We start from the raw sequence: 18,814 nt of genomic DNA, 5'->3' as shown, positions 1-18,814 counted from the left end.
GTTTAATCTACATAAGGTTATTGTTCTTCACTGGAAAGAAGTTTTTGTATTTTATCAAACTTTTTTTTTCCCTCTTGGAACACAAAACATAAAAAAAAACCCTTTTCTTTAGTCTTTGATCTTGTGATTTCATCAAGGTGGTCCATTACACAATACCTGAAAATTATCTAAGTTGCCTTGTCCTGAGGTCCTAAGATAAATGACTTGCCTTTGGTCTCAGAGTAACCAATATGTATCAAAGTTGAGTCCAAATAGTCCTGTTTCCAAAGCCAGCCTTATAAATCATGGGACATGGGAGTCATAGATAAGATTTCTCAGGGTTTGTAAAACTAAATAGGAAAAAAAATGTATCTCTACTTTCACTACATTTTAAGTGAAAATTAAAATTTCTTTCTATGATTAAAGTTGATATCAAACTACAATAGTATTAATAGGACCTAGTCTCTATTACCATTAGAAATCGAATGTTTCCTTTTCACATTGCCATTATTGTTATCTTGAAATGTTATTATGTTCATTACTAATAGATATATTTAATAGAGCCCCATGCATGAACTGTAGGGGATCAGTCTTGTCAACTAGAATTTCAACCTAAGAGCTTTTCTTTAAATTATATTTATTTTACATTATGCATTTAAGAACATTATTTTGAAGTGTATAGAGACATCATTCACACCAGACTGTCATGTATACAACATAACTGTTTAAGACTACTGCTCTAGACAATAACACTGCCAAAGCTGTTTCTTTCCCAAACTGCTCTGCCTTGTTTTTTAATGCACATTTCCATACATGAGTTTTTAAAATTATGATTAATTACCTTGAGCAAAATGTTGTGATCATATTAATTTATGTATCTTGTGGTTATTTCCTTAAGAAAAAAGGGTAGTTATTTTCTATCGTTGGGCTGGATGAATAATAACACTACTTTTAAGAACTTTTTTTTTGCAATATCAAAATAGTTAAGGAAGATAAGTAGCAGTCCATGGCAGCCTATACCCTAACTTAAGGATCAATAAGCCCTGCCTGGGGAGAAGTTGTACCAGCCTGTTATGGAGAGGAACAATAGAAGGGAAGTGTTTTTAATGCAGTTTTTTAATGCAGTTTAATTGATGCAGTAAAAAATCCTTGACAATTTTCCTTGTACCCTTACTTTGGAGGAGCAGGAGAATGTAAGAAAAACTGAAACAACATTCATTATTAGACTAGGAAGAAAAGAAATTTGGAAGTAACTGGTGGCAGCAGCAATGCAAAGAAAGCTCATGTGAAGAGGTTTACATAATACATATAATCAGAATCACATACTGATATTTGCCATAGATGTAACTTGTTTTAGGTTCTTAGGGCCTAAGTTGTAATTACAGACATATTTACATGGAAAAACATTATTATGGGTAGGAATGGTATTTTTATAGCACTATTACTACTTAAGCTACATAGCTTTTTAGAGAGCTAGGCCGGGAAATTAAATGTCATTTATAACATTGTTTTTACAGGAAAATAAGTTTGGAGATCAAAATGACCAATTAACAAAAATCATAGATTGGAGATTACCTAAAAATTCAATTTGAGTTTTAATGATTTTTTTTTCTAGATTAGGAAAAAAGTGACCTGGAGTGGGGAGTAAGGGAGAAAAGAGATTCATTAATGTTTTGAGTTGATTAGAAGCTAGGAGAAGGGAAAAGTAAGAGGGAAAGAGATTATTTTTGGTTTTGGCAAGGCAATGGGGTTAAGTGACTTGCCCAAGGTCACAGAGCTAGGTAATTATTCAGTGTTTCAGGCCAGATTTGAACTCAGAACCTCCTGACTCCAGGGCAGATGCCCTATCCACTGAGCCAGCTAAGCTGCCCGCGAGATCATGTTTTTAACTTGGTTTTCAAGACCATCCAAGTGAAAATAATGGTGGTTCAAATAGGCCTAATGTTCAGTTTCAAAGTACATACAGATTACCCAAATTCAGAGAAAATCCAACTTGGAGAAAGCTCTTGGAAAACTATTCTTAAAACTGGTGTCAATTGTACCGTTAAAAAAACAAATAAACAAAACAGTGATAAGCTAACATAAATTTAAAATATAAGTGCTATTTAAGCAGCATAAAAATTAAAAGATAAGAAATTCTCTAGTCCAATGACTAAGAATAAAGTATGACACTTTATTGCTGTTCAACACAAAATAATGTAGCAACAGTAACATACAGGTACACCATTTAATATTTATTATATGCATTTTATATACATTATTTTTCAACATCTGAACTTTTGCTATGTGGTACAATCTTAAAAATTTGCTGATTCATAGTTTGTAAAACAAAAACCTTACAAAACTCATCAAAACTCGCAAACTGATCAGAAAAGTATTGTGGAAGACTAGAAAAAATACTTTATTGTCTTAATCATGCATTACACAAACAAAATCTTTAGTTACACCGTAAAATTAAGCACATCTGAAAAAATAAAAACAGGGATAACTAGTCCAAACACAGCAGATTTCTGAATCCTGATTCAACTACTTTTGTGTCCTATTTGTAATGCAAATATAACATTTTCACTCCAAATATTTTTTAAACAAGATAGCTTTTCTGGAATTGTGGTAAACTGAGATATGTAACGGGAGAAAAATAACTTGGTTTGTAAATTAAACTATGAAATTATCCATTTTTTAGTCTATTTTAGACTGTTCAAAGAATGCCATAATAGATATACAGGGCCCTTTAGCACATACATAAAGGATATAAAGACCAACAAAAAGTGAAATAAATAACAATAGGCCATTAGAGTAAGATGGGTAATCCTTGATAAATAAACTTGTAAATACAGTAAGATGTACAAAATATCACATAGTGATAGGATGCCAAGATTAGTTTTTTTTTAATTTTAAAGAGTTCATTGGGGGTGGTAAGCCCCAGTGTTTCATCTTAACACATCTTTCTTTACAGTCCTTTATTTATGAAGACAGTTATGTGATGATGATGATGAATTAGCATCCTTATGGAAGGACTTAGCTGAGCTGTATTAGGCAAAAGAAGGGAAGAGTGGTTACATGGCAGCGGGTCAGTGAGATCTCTGTGTTTTAGGGTTCTATAATGCAGAAAAAACATCATCAATACAATCTTGAGCACTGTTGTGACAGGCTAAATATATAAAAAGACTTATAAAAACTAGAATTTTATCCAAACATTTTGTGCAACTAATGCTAAAATATTTTAAGTTAAATTTCCTTTTCTTTAAAGCAAAATAAATTTAAAAGGGAATCTGTGGCATACAACTTATAAACAGAGAAGATCACTAAGAGATGAAAAGAAAGCTACTCTTGGAGCTCACTTCCCCCCACAAGAGCACCACATCCTAACCCTAAGGCAGCACACAGAGTCCAAAATAAGTCTTTTTGTAAGATCAGACTCCACATTGGCTTAGACATGTAATGAACAGACATATGCTCAGTTCATATCCAGTAAAGGCTACAAATACTGGTTTCCTTTTTTGCCCCCACAAAATACAGTAATTACAGTTAAATGAATGAGCCTGACATTATTCAAGATGTGGTGATTTTCACCAATTTATACCTGCCCCAAAATAGCCTTTGCCTAGGCAGAACATACGTAGTGTCTTATCAGTAACCTCTTTGATGGCAGTGATGCATTCCCTCTTTCTGTCCACGAAGACCTGCTATTATGTGGCAGGTAATTTGTTATGTCACACAAATACTTTGGCAAGGGCATCAGCTCCTGCACTGGCAATATATGCTTTTGAAGGATGGAAAGCTACATCATAAATGGATTCATCCAATTTCTTCCTATGAGCGGTTATTTCTTGCACACATGTTTTGCTATCTAAATTCCACAATCTAATGGAACAATCATGACCTATGGAAAAAAGTCACAATTAATTAGTTTCTGTAACAAAACAACAATTAGCATTCAAAAATAATAGCAGACATCATGAATTTATTAAAACTTACTTCCAGACATCAAATAGATGCCATTAGGATCTACTGCTAGACTTGTAACAGCATCCAAATGAGCAACCATAGAATGGATCATTTTACCTATATGAAACATAATAAAAAATATCAATTTTCTCCAAATTATTTACTCATAAATGTGTGTATGGGGAGGGATGGGGAAAGAGGAGAAAAATGACATTCAACACATTCTTTTCAACAGTTTTCCATAAACCCCAAATCCAAATTTAGAACTTGTTAAGTATTTCAAATAATGAACTGTTCAAAATGAATTGTAACATGTAGTAGACACTGAAAATACATCACTAACAACAAAATGTTATTATTATATTCTACATAAAATTACATAAAAAAATACCGAATACAGTTTGCAAAAATGAATTGCTTATTTTCTTAGGGAAAGGGAGAAAATTTTACAAAAAAAGAATGCTGAAAACTCTGTAATTGGGGAAAAAATACTATTAAAATACATAATAATAGAGAAAGAAAAACAAAATAAAACCCAGAAAAGAGAAGTAAACTCACTACTACAAGAAAATAAGCAATTGTTCAATGAATTTATCTTCCTATATAAATGATTCATCAATTCTGTGATATCAACTATTTCACATTGCACAAACACATAAATAAAAACTGGCTAAGAGCACTGTGCCATGGACCCAGGCTGGCAGTAAAAAGCCCATGGACACACTTTTAGAATGCACACAAAAAAGTTCTCCAATCATAGATTCCTTCTTAATTAATGAGACAATTTAAAATTAGTAATTCCAAAAAACAAGTTAAAATAAAGACAATATATTCGTTATGAAAGTAACAAGACCAGTTTACTTACCCGTTTTATTGTCAAAAAACTTGATGTGTCTATCTTCATGAGCAGTAATTGTAACAGGAAGTGTGGGATGGCTTACTACCCTGTTAATATGATTATTTGATTGTAAACCTGATTGGAGGAGAAAAAGTACAATCTATGACTCATTTAGTCTTCTTTAGAATACATTTTATACTTATCCCAAGAGATTACAATCTTTTACATAACTTGAACTACTAAATTGGGAACTAATAGTAAGTCTACTTATCTATAAATTTACAATTATTAAGTATGTCAGTGGATATTTAATATCAGTAGCAAAACTCAACATAATATAACTTCATAAAAATCAATTATTAATGATTAAAAATGATAGTACATTTCATTTCATTTATAAAAACTATATAAAATCACATGAGAAGAAAGTGATGTGGGATAGAGACTTCTAACAAACCCAAACAAAAAACATTTCCACAAAAAATTTCTTGTGGAAAGAAAAAAAAATCTTGTTTTATCAATTCTAGATTAAATTCAAGGAAAAAAAAGAGTAGAAAATAAGTTAATTTATAAAGCAATTTACAGTTTTAAATCACTTACGCATAGCACTTCATTTCACTCCCATAGTCACTATGTGAGGAAAATAGTGTATATATATTATTATTCCCATTTTACAGAAGAAGAAACTGTCACTTATTACCTGTGTAAGACTCAGTCAAATGTGAAATTCTTTTAACTCCAAAACAAAAAACAAACTAATTTCTATACCCACTTAAAAGCAACTTCAATTCAATGACATGCACTGCTGTGGCTCTCTATATAGTATAGATGTATCTAAGGCCAAAGACAAATAGGAGAATTTGCATATGATTTTTAAAATTTATTATTGCTGGTTTTAAAACTCCCAACTCAATTGTATCATTACGAAATTCTGCATTCTTAAATCAAATCAGTGAGGCATACACAGTATATATTGTATAATTGCAATAATGGACTATGTTATATATTCACATGACAAAATGCACAATCTATACTTGCTAAATAAAAAAAGATAAACAATAACTCAAGAAGCTAATAAGAATTTATTCTTGATCCTTGAACCTCATCTTAAATTTAAGCAATTTTTAATAAGTCAATTCTTAATGAAAACTCCAGGAAATAATCTGAGTTGATAAAACAAGATATAAATAATTCTGGAAGCTCAAATACTATTGATTTGTTCTTAAAATTATCTTGTTAAAGAAGAGTGAGATTCAATTTGGATCAATGTATACCATGGAAACAATGTAAAGACTAGCAAATTGCCTTCTGTAGGGGGTGGGGGGAGGGAAGTAAGATTAGGGGAAAAATTGTAAAACTCAAATAAAATCTTAAAAATAAAAAAACAAAAAATGAAGCATGAGAATCATTCTTCATTAGGTAAATGGTCAAAGGTTATAAACAGTTTGCAAACAACAAAAAACTATATGAAAAGACTGCTTTAATTTTCTAAGCATAAGAGAAATGACAATGAAAACAGTTTGGAGATCAGTTTATACCTATCAGCTTATACCTGAAAGTCAACATTGGAGGGATTGTAAAAAAAGCCAAGGACAACAATTCACTTAGTGGAACTGAGAACTTTGAAAACTAGTCTAACCAATTCAGAGGTACCATAGAAAAGTTAATAAACTATTCATGCTCTCTGACTCAATAACCCCAATACTAGGCATATAGCAAAAAAGATCAAGGATAAAATAAAAGGTTTCCTAAGTCATAAAATAGTCATAGAAGTATTTTTGTGGTAGCAAGAAACTGAACAACCTGCTACGTGTAAAGAATAGAATGCTATCACATAATAGGAAACAACAAATGATAAATTTAAAGATGTGAAAAACTAGAAGAGAAATGAATGAGCAGAACCAGGAAAAGAATACATATAAAAACTTTAATACCATAAACTGAAAAAGCACATTAAAAGAAGCTAAATTCTGAGTAACATATAATGACCAATCCTGTTTCAAAAAAGAGGTGATAAAACACTTTCCCACCCTGCCTCCATTCAGTGGAATCAGGAGGACTACAATTCAGATACACTCAGTCTGTTTTCAATGGTTTGGCTTAAATAGTCTTCTTTTTTAGAAGGGAGAGCTAAAAGACCAACCCTATCTGCAACTGAAGGCAAGAAGGAAATCATTCCAAAGCAAGATGGCAGGAGATGACTGATGCAAGATGGCAGGAAATGACTGAGATACTAACTAAGATACTCAAGCAAACTTACCAGAATCTACCTGTGATGAAAGCATCAACAATGATTGTGATGTTTCTAAATCATAAATGACTGTACTGCCAGTGTTGAAAGAGGTCACCATATGAGCAGGATCACAGCCTATGAAGTCAACAGAAGTAGGTATTCCATACTCTAAATAAAAAGTGAATGAAAATAAGAATATATACTATATGATGGGAAATAATCATGAAAATGTCATTCTTTTACAAAGAAAATAAATTGTACATAATACCAACTAAATTAGAATATTGGGAAATCATCAGAATTATGCACAATGAAAAGCATAACCAGGTAACTGATCCAAGAATAGGGAAAGGTTTAAAACATTTCCCAAGATATACATGAGGCACAACTGCACTGGCAAGGTAAAGCACATATGCCTTATTTGAAATGATTAAAGGCAATAAATAGTAACTATAAAGTAACTATGTGATAAATCAAGAGCCAAAAAGAAGATGGCATCCATTAGCTACTGGTTAAGGAGTATTTCCTGTTAGTAAAACATCTTGGAACAATGCAGTTCAACACTTTCTCTGTTACTTAAGAGTCTTAAGGGCATCAAAAGATTCTAAGACTTGTTTATGGACACACAATCAATATAAAGGATAAGAACTCAAATTTTTGAAGTGGATATTTTAGCTATCAAACCAAAAAGGCTTTTCTCTCTACTAGGATATAAGCAGTGCTCTTTAAAAAGTGCTAAAATTAGGGCAGTTAAGGTGGCACTGTGGATAAAGCACTGGTCCTGGAGTCAGGAGAACCTGAGTTCAAATTCAGCCTCAGACACTTAACAATGACTTAGCTGTGTAAGTCACTTAACCCCATTGCCTTTCAAAAATTTTTTTAAAAAGTACTAATATATTAAGTTAAAATCTTTTGCCACAAATATGCCCCTATCCTTTTGCCACGATCCTTTTCCTTTCATCTTCAACATAGGAATAGAATTCTGTAAGTATAAGCAATTATTTGTGTAAATAAGTGACGTAATTCCTTTCTAAAAAAAAAGTCCAAGAAAACTTAAACAATTTCTTCTAACATGAATTAGAGCTTATTTTGAAAGGAGGATCTTTTAATCATTGGACTGATGTTTAAAAATTAAAGTACGTCTTTTTGATGGCCAAAACAATAATATAAATTTTCTAATATTTTCTTAAGAGAATTCATCAAAACCTATCCCGAGTTTCTGGATCTAAAGCAAAGGAATCAGAACTACTTAACTTCTCATCACCTTAATAAATTAATTTTTTAAAATGATGTCTTTGTTGTGAGAAGCAAATTTTATTTACCTTTGTCTCCATTGTAAGTGCAAATGCAGGGCAATTTTTCTGGTGGATTCCACAATCTAATAGTGCCATCTGCTGAACAAGATAGTAACTGATTCTTTATGCCACTATAGGCAAGCCCCCAGACTGCATCTGTATGTGCAACTAATGTGCCAGCTAGAACGTTTGGCTCTGGGGAAGAAAGAAGGAAAAAAAAAGTAAAATTAATTAAGATAATAGCATAAAATAAATCTTTTAGTTTACCAAAAGGATCTGATTATTTTACTACCACCACAAATTATTTCATTTAATATACCAGAAATCATGCATTAAGTATCCTTTATTCATTTAAATATGGGTTTATATTCCCAATGTTACTATACAGGAATTTATTTTCATGGAAGAAAAGAAATGAATCACTAAAGTACATAGTTAATACTTATGTCAATATGTCTATCACTACCATGATCCGCTAGGTTGCATAAAAAGCTTAACTCCACACATAAACAAACCAGGTCATGGTTGTCAATGTTCCCTAACAAGGCCAAACAAGCTGTGCTGTCACACTAACAGCACTTTTAACTTTCACATTTTTCCCCCACACTGCCATTACTTCAGTGCTCTTTCAAAACATATTTCTTAAAACTGGGAAATCATTCTTGTCCTTAAAAAAAAAAAAAAGCTTCTCCTGCCCAATTAACAAGCAACTTATAAAGGGATTTTCTTTGCAGACTGTCTGCATCTTTTTCAGACTGTTAGAAAGTTGTTCCAAATAAATAACTAGATCCCAAAACAACACTACTTCAAAATTCTTTCCTTATCAAAACATATTAAATGTATGCAGAATGAAACATGGATGACAGCTTTCTAATCTGGCAGATAATTACACATTCACATCTGTAGGTCCTTACTGACATCACAAGTATCTACTGCTTACCATATGTATCATATGGATCCACATTAGGACTAGGCATATTCCACCACTGAATAGTTGCATCAATGCCACCACTAAAACACTGTTCTCCATTAGAACTAATAGCTAATGATAGTACAGGTCCACTACAAAAAGAAAAAAGAAAAAGATTACTTGTAGTACATGTATTAAAAAAAAAAAAGTCAATGAAAACCTGAAAGTTAATTTCTATGCTGGCTAGAAGAATCTATTAGAACAGTCAAATTCTAACCTAACAGGTTCTTCTGATTCCATTATATTTCCCACTACCATTAATCTATCCTTCATATAATATTTCTTCTCAAGCAAGTGATTTACAGAGGAAAGCACAATGGATTTATAATTGACATTTTGTCAAAATTTCGTCTAATACTTTGTAAAAGACCTAGATTCAAATTCCAACTGCTATTTGATTTGCAAGTTATTTATTATCTGTGGACCCAAGTTTTAACATCTGTAAAAATGATATAACTGGAGAAGGTTAAAGTATAAGGTTACTTCTAGTTAAAACTCTCTGTTTCTAGAATGAGTTTGTCTATTCAAAAATCTTTCAAGGCCTTTCTATTTTCCATACGGTAACTAACATTCAAAAGCCTCCATAATTTGGTACTCTCTGACTTGTTCAGGCACCTGTATCACACATCACTATACAGTTTATATTTGCAGCCAAACTGAACTACTCTCAGGATTTTATTCTCCCTGTTCTATATCCTCAATATGAGTAGCAATGGATACACATCATTGGCCTTTACTTCTTTGGAAAACTCTTAGCAAGAATTCTTTTTTAAAATATCAAGATTCAATCTGCTTCGCTGTAATTTCTAGCCATCTTTCCAACTTCTCAGGCCAAGTTAATCCTTTTCCACATGACAATTCGCTAAGTGGCTTTTCCTTTCAGGCTAAATATTCCCTGCTTCTTTAATATTCCCAATGATCCTAAACCATTCCAGTTCTACTCTGCAGGTTCTCTAGACCAGGTGTCAAACTCAACAGGAACCAGATTGAAATGTAATTAGGAAATGTCTAATGAAATAAAATATATTACCACAATGATAATATTAATTTGTGGTGTGTTAAGTCAACATGTGGTTCACAGGGATCTATTTCTATTTGAATTTGACACTGCTATTCTAGATTATCAATTTTATTCATAAAATGTGGTACCCAGACATGAACATAATCTAAATATAGTACACCACAACAAGATTAACACATTTCTCTAAAATGCAGTCTACTATTACATTTGCTATGGCCTATTCAATCAATATTCATGCATTTTAGTTGAGACTTAAAGTACTTACATGATTTTATTAGTAATCTCATTTTCACTTTTGCATTGGCAACAAAACACATTAAAGGTTGTGTGCATGAGAAAAATATGAAAGGAGCAATGCTTGCAAATTTGTAAAATGGCTGCTATCCTGAGTGCTTCATTGACCTTATTTACCCTACTATTGTAAAGAGCTCCCTCATGTGCTGTTTTCCTTTAAAACAAAAACACCCAAGTTTTATAGTGCAATTATGCCCCTCAAGCATAGTGCAAGATCTCTGGGCTCTAAACCCAAGTGTGCAAAGTCAGTGATTTAGCTGGGTGAAAAAAATCTTTATGTTATGATAGAATAAACTGTGCTGAAATGTCTGCAGTCACTATACACCTAATCAACCAGATGCCTACAGGTCTCAAGGCTGCCAATCTCATCATCAATTTTAAGTGTTAACTCGCCTCTGCTCTGCTCCTATACACCAAAATCTTAAAGATTTTAAAGAACACACAAAGCAGATGTTGTTGCCAGATTATTTTAAGCTGACATATCCTTCACCAACTATAATGTCATCCACCAGCTGCAAAGGGAAGTTAGTCCGAGGTGATGTCAAGACCTCACCAGACTTGGCATCTTCCAACAGCAGTGACTAAAGTTCCAAGAATCTCTTCCTTGGTTTTCAGAGGACCATCAGAGTAGAGTAAGATTCAGGTTTTTAAAAGTTTTAGTCTTAAGAATTTTATTTGCTGTATTATAGATTTCATGTTATGAAATGTGAATATTATCAAAAATCTATGTTGTGTTTTGTTTTTCTGAGATATTAAAACAAAAGACCACAGAATTTTAGAGAATTATAAGAAAAAATGTTTGCATGCTACCAATTTTATTATAAGATATTGTTACTGTGTTAGGAATAGTGCTTGTTATCAGAATTAATGTTTTCTTTATAAAGAAACTATATGCAGAAAAGTCTACTTTTGGCAGTTTCCTCTCAAGTAAAAGATTACATACAGCTTTTGGTAGTTGTGAGAATCTTATTTCCTATTTTCCATAGGTTCACTGTATTAACAGTTGTATTTTTGACTTTTATACTATTTTCTAGGAATGATACTACTGCAAAAGTTCAGAGTTGACTGAAATTCAGCTTGGAGGGCAGCTAGGTGGCACAGTGGATAGAGCATGGGCCCTGGAGTCAGAAAGACCTGAAATCAGTTCTGGTCTCAGACACTTAATAATTGCCTGGCTGTGTGACCTTGGGTAAAGTTACTTAACCACATTGCCTTAAATTAAAAAAAAGTTCAACTTGGAATCCACTAAACCCTTTCCCTCCAAACTTCTTCTGACCAAAGCATTATCTAAACACATCTCCCTAATAACATTAAAGTTCACTTTTTTGAACCCAATTATAAGAATATAGGGACAGAAACTAGGCCTCTGATTTCACAAGTACAAGAACTTCTAGATAAGGATACCCTCTATTAAACCATGTCAGAATTTGCCCATGATTTATCACCTTAAGAACTGCCTAGAGCACTGATAGGTTAAGTGATCCCAGAAAGACCTTGAAATCAGGTCTTTGGCCTTAAAATCTATTCTCTCTGTTACACCCATACTGCTTCTTGAATATTATGAAATGTAAAAAAAAGAAACTGACTAGTTCTCACATCATCAGTCAAATGACCCCAACAAGTGGCCCCATCTCATTCTTTTATCTTCTACTTGGCCCTGCACATTTCTACCCCAGTCTCCACATAATGAATTTCTTTCCTTTTCTTTTCTTTTTTTTTTAGGTTTTTGCAAGGCAAATGGGGTTAAGTGGCTTGCCCAAGGCCAGGCAGCTAGGTAATTATTAAGTATCTGAGACCAGATTTGAACCCAGGTACTCCTGACTCCAGGGCTGGTGCTTTATCCACTGTGCCACCTAGCCGCCCCATGAATTTCTTTCTTGAAACTTTTTTTTATTTCAACTGGTTTTCCTTCCTCAACAAAAATTTCATGAACTTCCATGTGTATTTCTCTGAACCCTTTAATATACATTCTCCAAAAATCTAGGGTACAAAACAGTCAATGATTTCTACTAGTTTTCTATCACAAGACTTGAAGTAGAGTTATTACTTTCTCTCCAATTCTACTTAAGTAATCAGTTTCTCCTTGGTACTAACCAGACACCAAATTAAAGATGAAACTGTAATCAAATTAAGCCAAAGAAAATTAGTTCTGCTACCTTTAAATGAGACAGAACAACACCAAACACCGAGATAATGGACATCCTCCATTAACTACTATATTATGTAAGTATCAAGTTACCAAATTCATCTATTTCCTTTTTCCTTCTGTGTCATCTATGGTATGTTCCCATACCAATTTTACTTCTGTTCTTACATCCACTGATCTTCATTCAAATGCTCTCTACTATTCTGCCTTCCCTTGTCATTTCTGGATTTACTTGTTTCTATTTTCTTAATCTACTAAACTACTTTTCAACTCTGCCCCTAGTTCATTTTTGTCTATCCTGTTTCTTATGAGGAGTAAAGTATAATACTCTTTTCTACCATATTCCAATCATGGTTCCCATTCTACAACGCTTCAGTAATAATTATAAGATTAAATTTGCTTTTCTGCATTAATAGCTCTAGTCCAACTTGCCTGTTAGCAGTATTTTATGCAGCTGAGGTTAAAGGTTTTATTGCTATTTTCTTTCATGGATTTTTGTTGCCTGTGAAATTTTAGAAATCTTGGCAAACTGATCTTTCCTTTTGCCTTCAATTAAATTCACCAAAATTTCTTTCTGTGCAAGTGGATCAAAGATTTCTTTCAGCATTACATAATATACTAAAAAATATTCTACACACAAAAAAAAATCAAATCAAATTAAATACTTGGTTAATCTCTCATTATAGTGGAGTTTCTCTGAAAATTACTGTATTTTGGAATTTATTCAAATTAAGGAAACATTGAATTATACTCTGTATAAGCACCACATAAAGCTATGAGGAAAACACAAAATGAAAAGATGAGTAACAGAAGCCCTACAATATGATTAACAATATGACTTACAAACTATATGTATTATCCATACAATATGACTTACAAACTATATGTATTATCCATATTGAATATGAAACACTTACATGTGGGCCCTAAATGTGTAGATAGGCTCTACATCTAATGAGGCACTCCTGAAAAGGAAATAAAAAGATAAAGTAATTTTACAATCATACAATGATCACAGAGCAGGGTAAGACTGGATTAGAAATAGAAAAGGGATGAAATAGCTAGCAATTACTAATCAAATTACAAAGTAAGCTAACATTTAAATACTTGCTTTTTGGCAGGAACTGTTTTTTGCAAGTTCCAAAGTTTTAGAGTATGATCTTCAGAGGCTGTAACCAGCACAGGCTCTACAGGATGAAAAGCTAATGCCCGGACTCCATCAAAATGGCTACGTAGTGTATATTTGGGATTCCATGTCTTTCGAAAGGCATCTTTATTGGCAGGTAACTAAAAAAGATAAAATGAACTAATATCAGTAATAATGATGATTTCTGGGAAATATGAATTCTTTAGCCATTTAAAAATGATTTATACAAATATTCACAATTAAGAACCCTTACTGTAAAAATACTTTAACAAAATCTTTACTTGTCATTTTCTCAAGCTATTTTTTAATATAATGAATTTTTTTCCCTAGAAAGTAGAGTTACTGAAAAAGAAATGAAGTATTTTCTCCCTTTCCCCCTATAACAATGCTGGCAATTATAACATTTGCTGCTTTTATATCGCCAGGAATTTGAAATCACTTATAAAGCAATCAGCTTTACTAAAATTTAATGACTTACACTTCAAACTTTTCAGAAATACTTCTTAAAATAAAAATAATGTCCAGCTTATGCAATCTAAATATATTATACTGGTAACAATGGGGGGGGAGGGAGATGTGGGGTAGAAGATGATCTTAATTTGATGTTAACCTAGACTACCACTGAATATCTGAACATAAACAAAAATCCAAAGAAATACAACTTAATTATAGGTTAATTGCTTATAAATAAAAGTCTAAGGCTAGTTTTCCCCTCTACCTTTCCACATGATTCTGGGTTGTTACATTTTCAGGAAATGATAACTAAATGTTAACACTGGACTTAGCAAATTTGCTAAGGTATATCTGCTTATAATATGATTTTTTAGTTATATGCTGTTTGGGATTGCTTATACTACCACTTGCTATTATTTATGTGGTTCAGGATCTTTATTAATTTATTCTTCACAGTTCACTGAAACCCACCTACTTTCCACCCTCAGATATGTCATTAATCATGACACCTAAAAAATTTGCGATCATCACAACAAATTAAATAACGTTTTTAACCTAATTATTTTTTAATCTATCTTGACAAATCATTAAAAAGTTTAAAATAAAACTGCACTTACATCGTAACTATAGTCTGCATCATTTGTTACCGTCAAGTCTGCAAGGTCGCCAAGGCCCAGTACACTTAATAAAACATCATCAGAACCCATAATAAATGACTTGCCTCCTCCAGATGGAAACATTGGTTCAGCTATAAAGAACAAAACCGCTTCTTAAATGCTGAAAAGTCATATAGAGTAACACAACATTGGGGAAATCTAAATTACTTTACTAAGACATAAAATATTAGAAATACAATTCAATTTTCCTATTTCTTATCCATAAAAAGGAAGGTAAGGAGCAAATTTAGATTAGCTAAAACAGAATTGTGAGTGTATGTGTATGTTATAAAACCAAGGTGAAATCTACTTAAATTTTACTATAGTGACAAAAATATCAGATTTGTATTTTGTATTATTAGTATTATAAACAAGTTTATGTGTTGAGATGGAAATGGGAATCTTAATTATACTTCTTCACACTAAATTTCAGATTTTTACTTAAAATCTAGGGGGACTATAAACAACTTTATCATAAAAAGCTTTCTATAATTTTAAAGAGTAGTTATAAGTCTTTATAGACTCTTGCTTGCTCAAATATAAAATTATGAAAAACAGTTCCTGACGAATCCAAAAGAACTGTTAAAAACTGAAATTGCATTAACTTTTTACATTTATTTATTGCAATGAAACTCATGTGGTTTAGATTACTTATTAATTTGTTTATTTTCTACACTTCACTGAATTCCGCCTTCTTCCCACCCTCAGATGTGATAATTCCCTTTTTAGGAGCATTAATTATAGCATACAAAAAAAAAAAGACTATGAACCAGGAAAACCTGGGTTCTGGTCCTGGATCTACTGTTAACTCTGATCATGAATGCAGGTGTGCATTTATAAATATATCACTTAATGTCATCTAGTTTCACTTTTTTCTTATTCATTAATATAAAGATTACTTCCTCAGATTGTTCTTAAGGTAAAAAACTATTTTAGATTTTAGCTAAAATTTACCACTAAATTAATTTTAAAATCCAATTTTTTAAATGAGACATCAAATTTAACTAGTTTTTAAATAATATTTTGTATTATTTAATATATGATCATTTGAATAAAAATAATACTTAGGTTAAAGTTTGCCTTTTTTTCTATTTGCAGTTATAATTACATTATTTAAAAGAATTCTTTTCCCTCTATATATTTCACTGCACTGCTGCTAACTTCTTAATAATGGGGTGGCAGGCAACATAGATATGTTAATTTTCTGCTCTAGAAATTATGGTATAAGCAACATCTTTAAAAGAAACATTCAATTATACACTAACAACAAATTTTAATATGATGGTAAGAAAAACCAGAAGAATCAATGCAACAACACTTTTACTATGCCACATCAGACATAGACATAATTTGTAGAAATTATATTCAAAATACACAATATAAAGAAGATCATTATTCTAACATGTTATACTACAAAAACGTTATGGTGTAAACAAAGCAAATTATGCCATCAATGACTCATAATTGGTTATACTGAAAAAAAAGATGAAACTAAATAAATCCAAATTACTTTTAAAGAAAAGAAATTTAAAACCTTTCAAATTTAAAGAAACAAGTCAAATTCATTTTTGCTCATGAACTCCATATTTTAATAACAATGTTGTTTCCTAAATCTTTCCATACCATGCTCATAGGTTGAAAATTCTACAAATAAAATTAAGTTCTGAATCACCAACAGATTTAAAAAAGCAAACAAGTAAATAATAAGCATGGGTATATTTAGTAATATCTTAAAATAATTTAAATCTGGCTAAACCTACAGACATCTGAACAAAATAAGTTCCCCACCCCCCCTCAATTCTGTTAATATTCTGGGGAATCATTATAATGTTAAAAAAAACTGATAACTATGAAATCAACAAATTTAGATTATTTTTTAAAAATCTGCATGTCAAGTTAAAAGTAGGTAACATTTTGCTGTGTATATCCCAGTCACTAAAAAGGGTAATTTTTTTTCCAGTTTCTTTCTCACACATGTGCATGTGAACACACACACACACACACACACACACACACACAAAATTTGGATACAACGTCTTAATTTGAGTTTAAGTATCACTCCACAACTTCCTTTGAGATTAAAAAAAAAACAAAAACAAACTATGGCTATCATAAAGTAATAGAAACACTATTTCTGGAACAACGCACAGCTTTAATCATAAATACTTCTGATCATTTGGGAGGGTGACAGAAGGTCAAGAGTTGAATAATTTAATAGACTATATAAAATGATGACCTCAGACTGGGGTCATTTGAATTAATTAAACCCATTCAATCTTCCCTTGGTTAAAAATTAAGCACATAAAAGGTATGAGTTTTTTAAAAATATATATCACAAGCTGGTCCTACCGACATAGCATTCCTTCAAAAATACTGGTCGAAATTTTTTAGCTGTTATTTTTTTCTTTGTGAAATTCTGGTGTCTCCAAAGAGCTACCACTATGGGAAATTATTATCAAAATGTGTGACCATTACCTCCTTCAGAAAAATATTCCTTTTTAGGTTAATTATTTTGATGAATGTTCTGTACACTGATAAAGCATGTGTATACAATACTAAAATTTTCTATATACACAATTCTCTACTACAAAACTCTATAGTTCCTATGTCATCATTTTCCCCCTGGCAAAACAGCTTAAAATATAACATAAATTAAGTGATCTAAAATCAAGTAATCAAATTGTGGGAAAAAAATTCCTCATTTACACTACAGTTTTCTCAATATTTCAGTAATTCAGGAATATAAATTAGGACCTACAATATAGATGAGACTCTTACATCATGGTCCTTATGGGATTTGTGCATCTATATCTCCTTCATGAAGAAATGCTTATATCAGGAGGAAAAATTTTCAGTAAAAGGGGCAAGATATAGAAACACAAATGTGAAGCCTTGGCAACAATAACCTCAAATTTGGCAGCATTATTCCACGCAGATAAACTCTGAGAAATAATGCCTGATGTTCAAAGTGTTTTATAAGTAGGAAAATTTCCACAGGAAGTGAGAAAATTCTGGAAATGCTTTTTAAAATATAAAACTATTAAATATCTCACACATCTCCAATCAGTTACACAAAGAGGCCAAAGAAATACTTTGTCTTTGTTTCCCAGGCTTTAAACAAAATTTTTTGCCTCTGTACTTTTGCTCTTTTTTTTTTTTGCAGCACCTCAAAATCCATTTTGCCCCCAGTCCTCTAACTGGCCAGAATATTCATTATCATTTGTTACAGGTTTTGGAAAATGCCACATTGCCTACTCTTTAAAAAAAAAAAAATCACATTTCTATGAAATTTTTATATTTCTCAACAAAAGTTTAATATTTTTTAAAATTATGTAGGATACATTTGATTTTTTTCTTGTAGATCACTGGCTTAGTAGAAAAATGTTTGCTTACTCTAAGACCAAAGCACATTAAAGTAAACTCTACTCTGCAGAAAATTCTTATAATCAAGGCTCCAGTGTGTGTAGAGGGGGTAGGAGGGGAGAAGAGAGAAACTTAAGCTAAACAACAATCTTTCAATTCTATTAAGTGTTATTGCTGTCAGTTATAGCTGACTCTTCATGATCCTATTTGTTGTTTCCTTGGCAAAAATATTGGGAGAGGTTTGTCTTATATTATCTAGCTCATTTTGCAGTTGAGGAAATTGAGGCAAATAGGGTTAAATGACTGCTTAGAGTCTCACAGCTAGGAGGTATCTGAGGCCACATTTGAACTCAGGTCTTCCGATCTTCAGGTTTGGCACTCTATTCACTGCACCACCTAGCTAAGTTCTTTATTAGTAAAGTAGCATTTAAAGACTTGAAATTCAAAATGGCTAAATAAAAATAAAATAAG

At 31.9% G+C, this 18,814-nt stretch overlaps 1 protein-coding gene across 6 annotated transcripts in view; it reads right to left on the bottom strand.

The window, feature by feature from the left end:
• Positions 1–2,132: 2,132 nt before the first annotated feature.
• The window catches only part of STRN3 (striatin 3), a 99,939-nt gene continuing 83,257 nt past the window's right edge, over positions 2,133–18,814 (bottom strand). For all 6 annotated transcript variants that reach the window (XM_074235375.1, XM_074235376.1, XM_074235377.1 and 3 more), the window contains 9 exons: positions 14,942–15,072; positions 13,836–14,011; positions 13,642–13,689; positions 9,234–9,355; positions 8,321–8,488; positions 7,026–7,166; positions 4,793–4,900; positions 3,958–4,044; positions 2,133–3,862 (listed from right to left, as the gene is read on the bottom strand). In XM_074235375.1, coding sequence (XP_074091476.1) covers positions 3,693–3,862; positions 3,958–4,044; positions 4,793–4,900; positions 7,026–7,166; positions 8,321–8,488; positions 9,234–9,355; positions 13,642–13,689; positions 13,836–14,011; positions 14,942–15,072 — 1,151 coding nt within the window. In that variant the 3' untranslated portion in view covers positions 2,133–3,692. The remainder of the gene's footprint in view (positions 3,863–3,957; positions 4,045–4,792; positions 4,901–7,025; positions 7,167–8,320; positions 8,489–9,233; positions 9,356–13,641; positions 13,690–13,835; positions 14,012–14,941; positions 15,073–18,814) is intronic.

Source organism: Macrotis lagotis, chromosome 4, assembly GCF_037893015.1.
Source record: "Macrotis lagotis isolate mMagLag1 chromosome 4, bilby.v1.9.chrom.fasta, whole genome shotgun sequence".
NCBI lineage: Eukaryota > Metazoa > Chordata > Mammalia > Peramelemorphia > Peramelidae > Macrotis > Macrotis lagotis.
The sequence above is the reverse complement of the archived record's forward strand: the minus strand, read 5'-3'. Positions and strand labels throughout refer to the sequence as shown.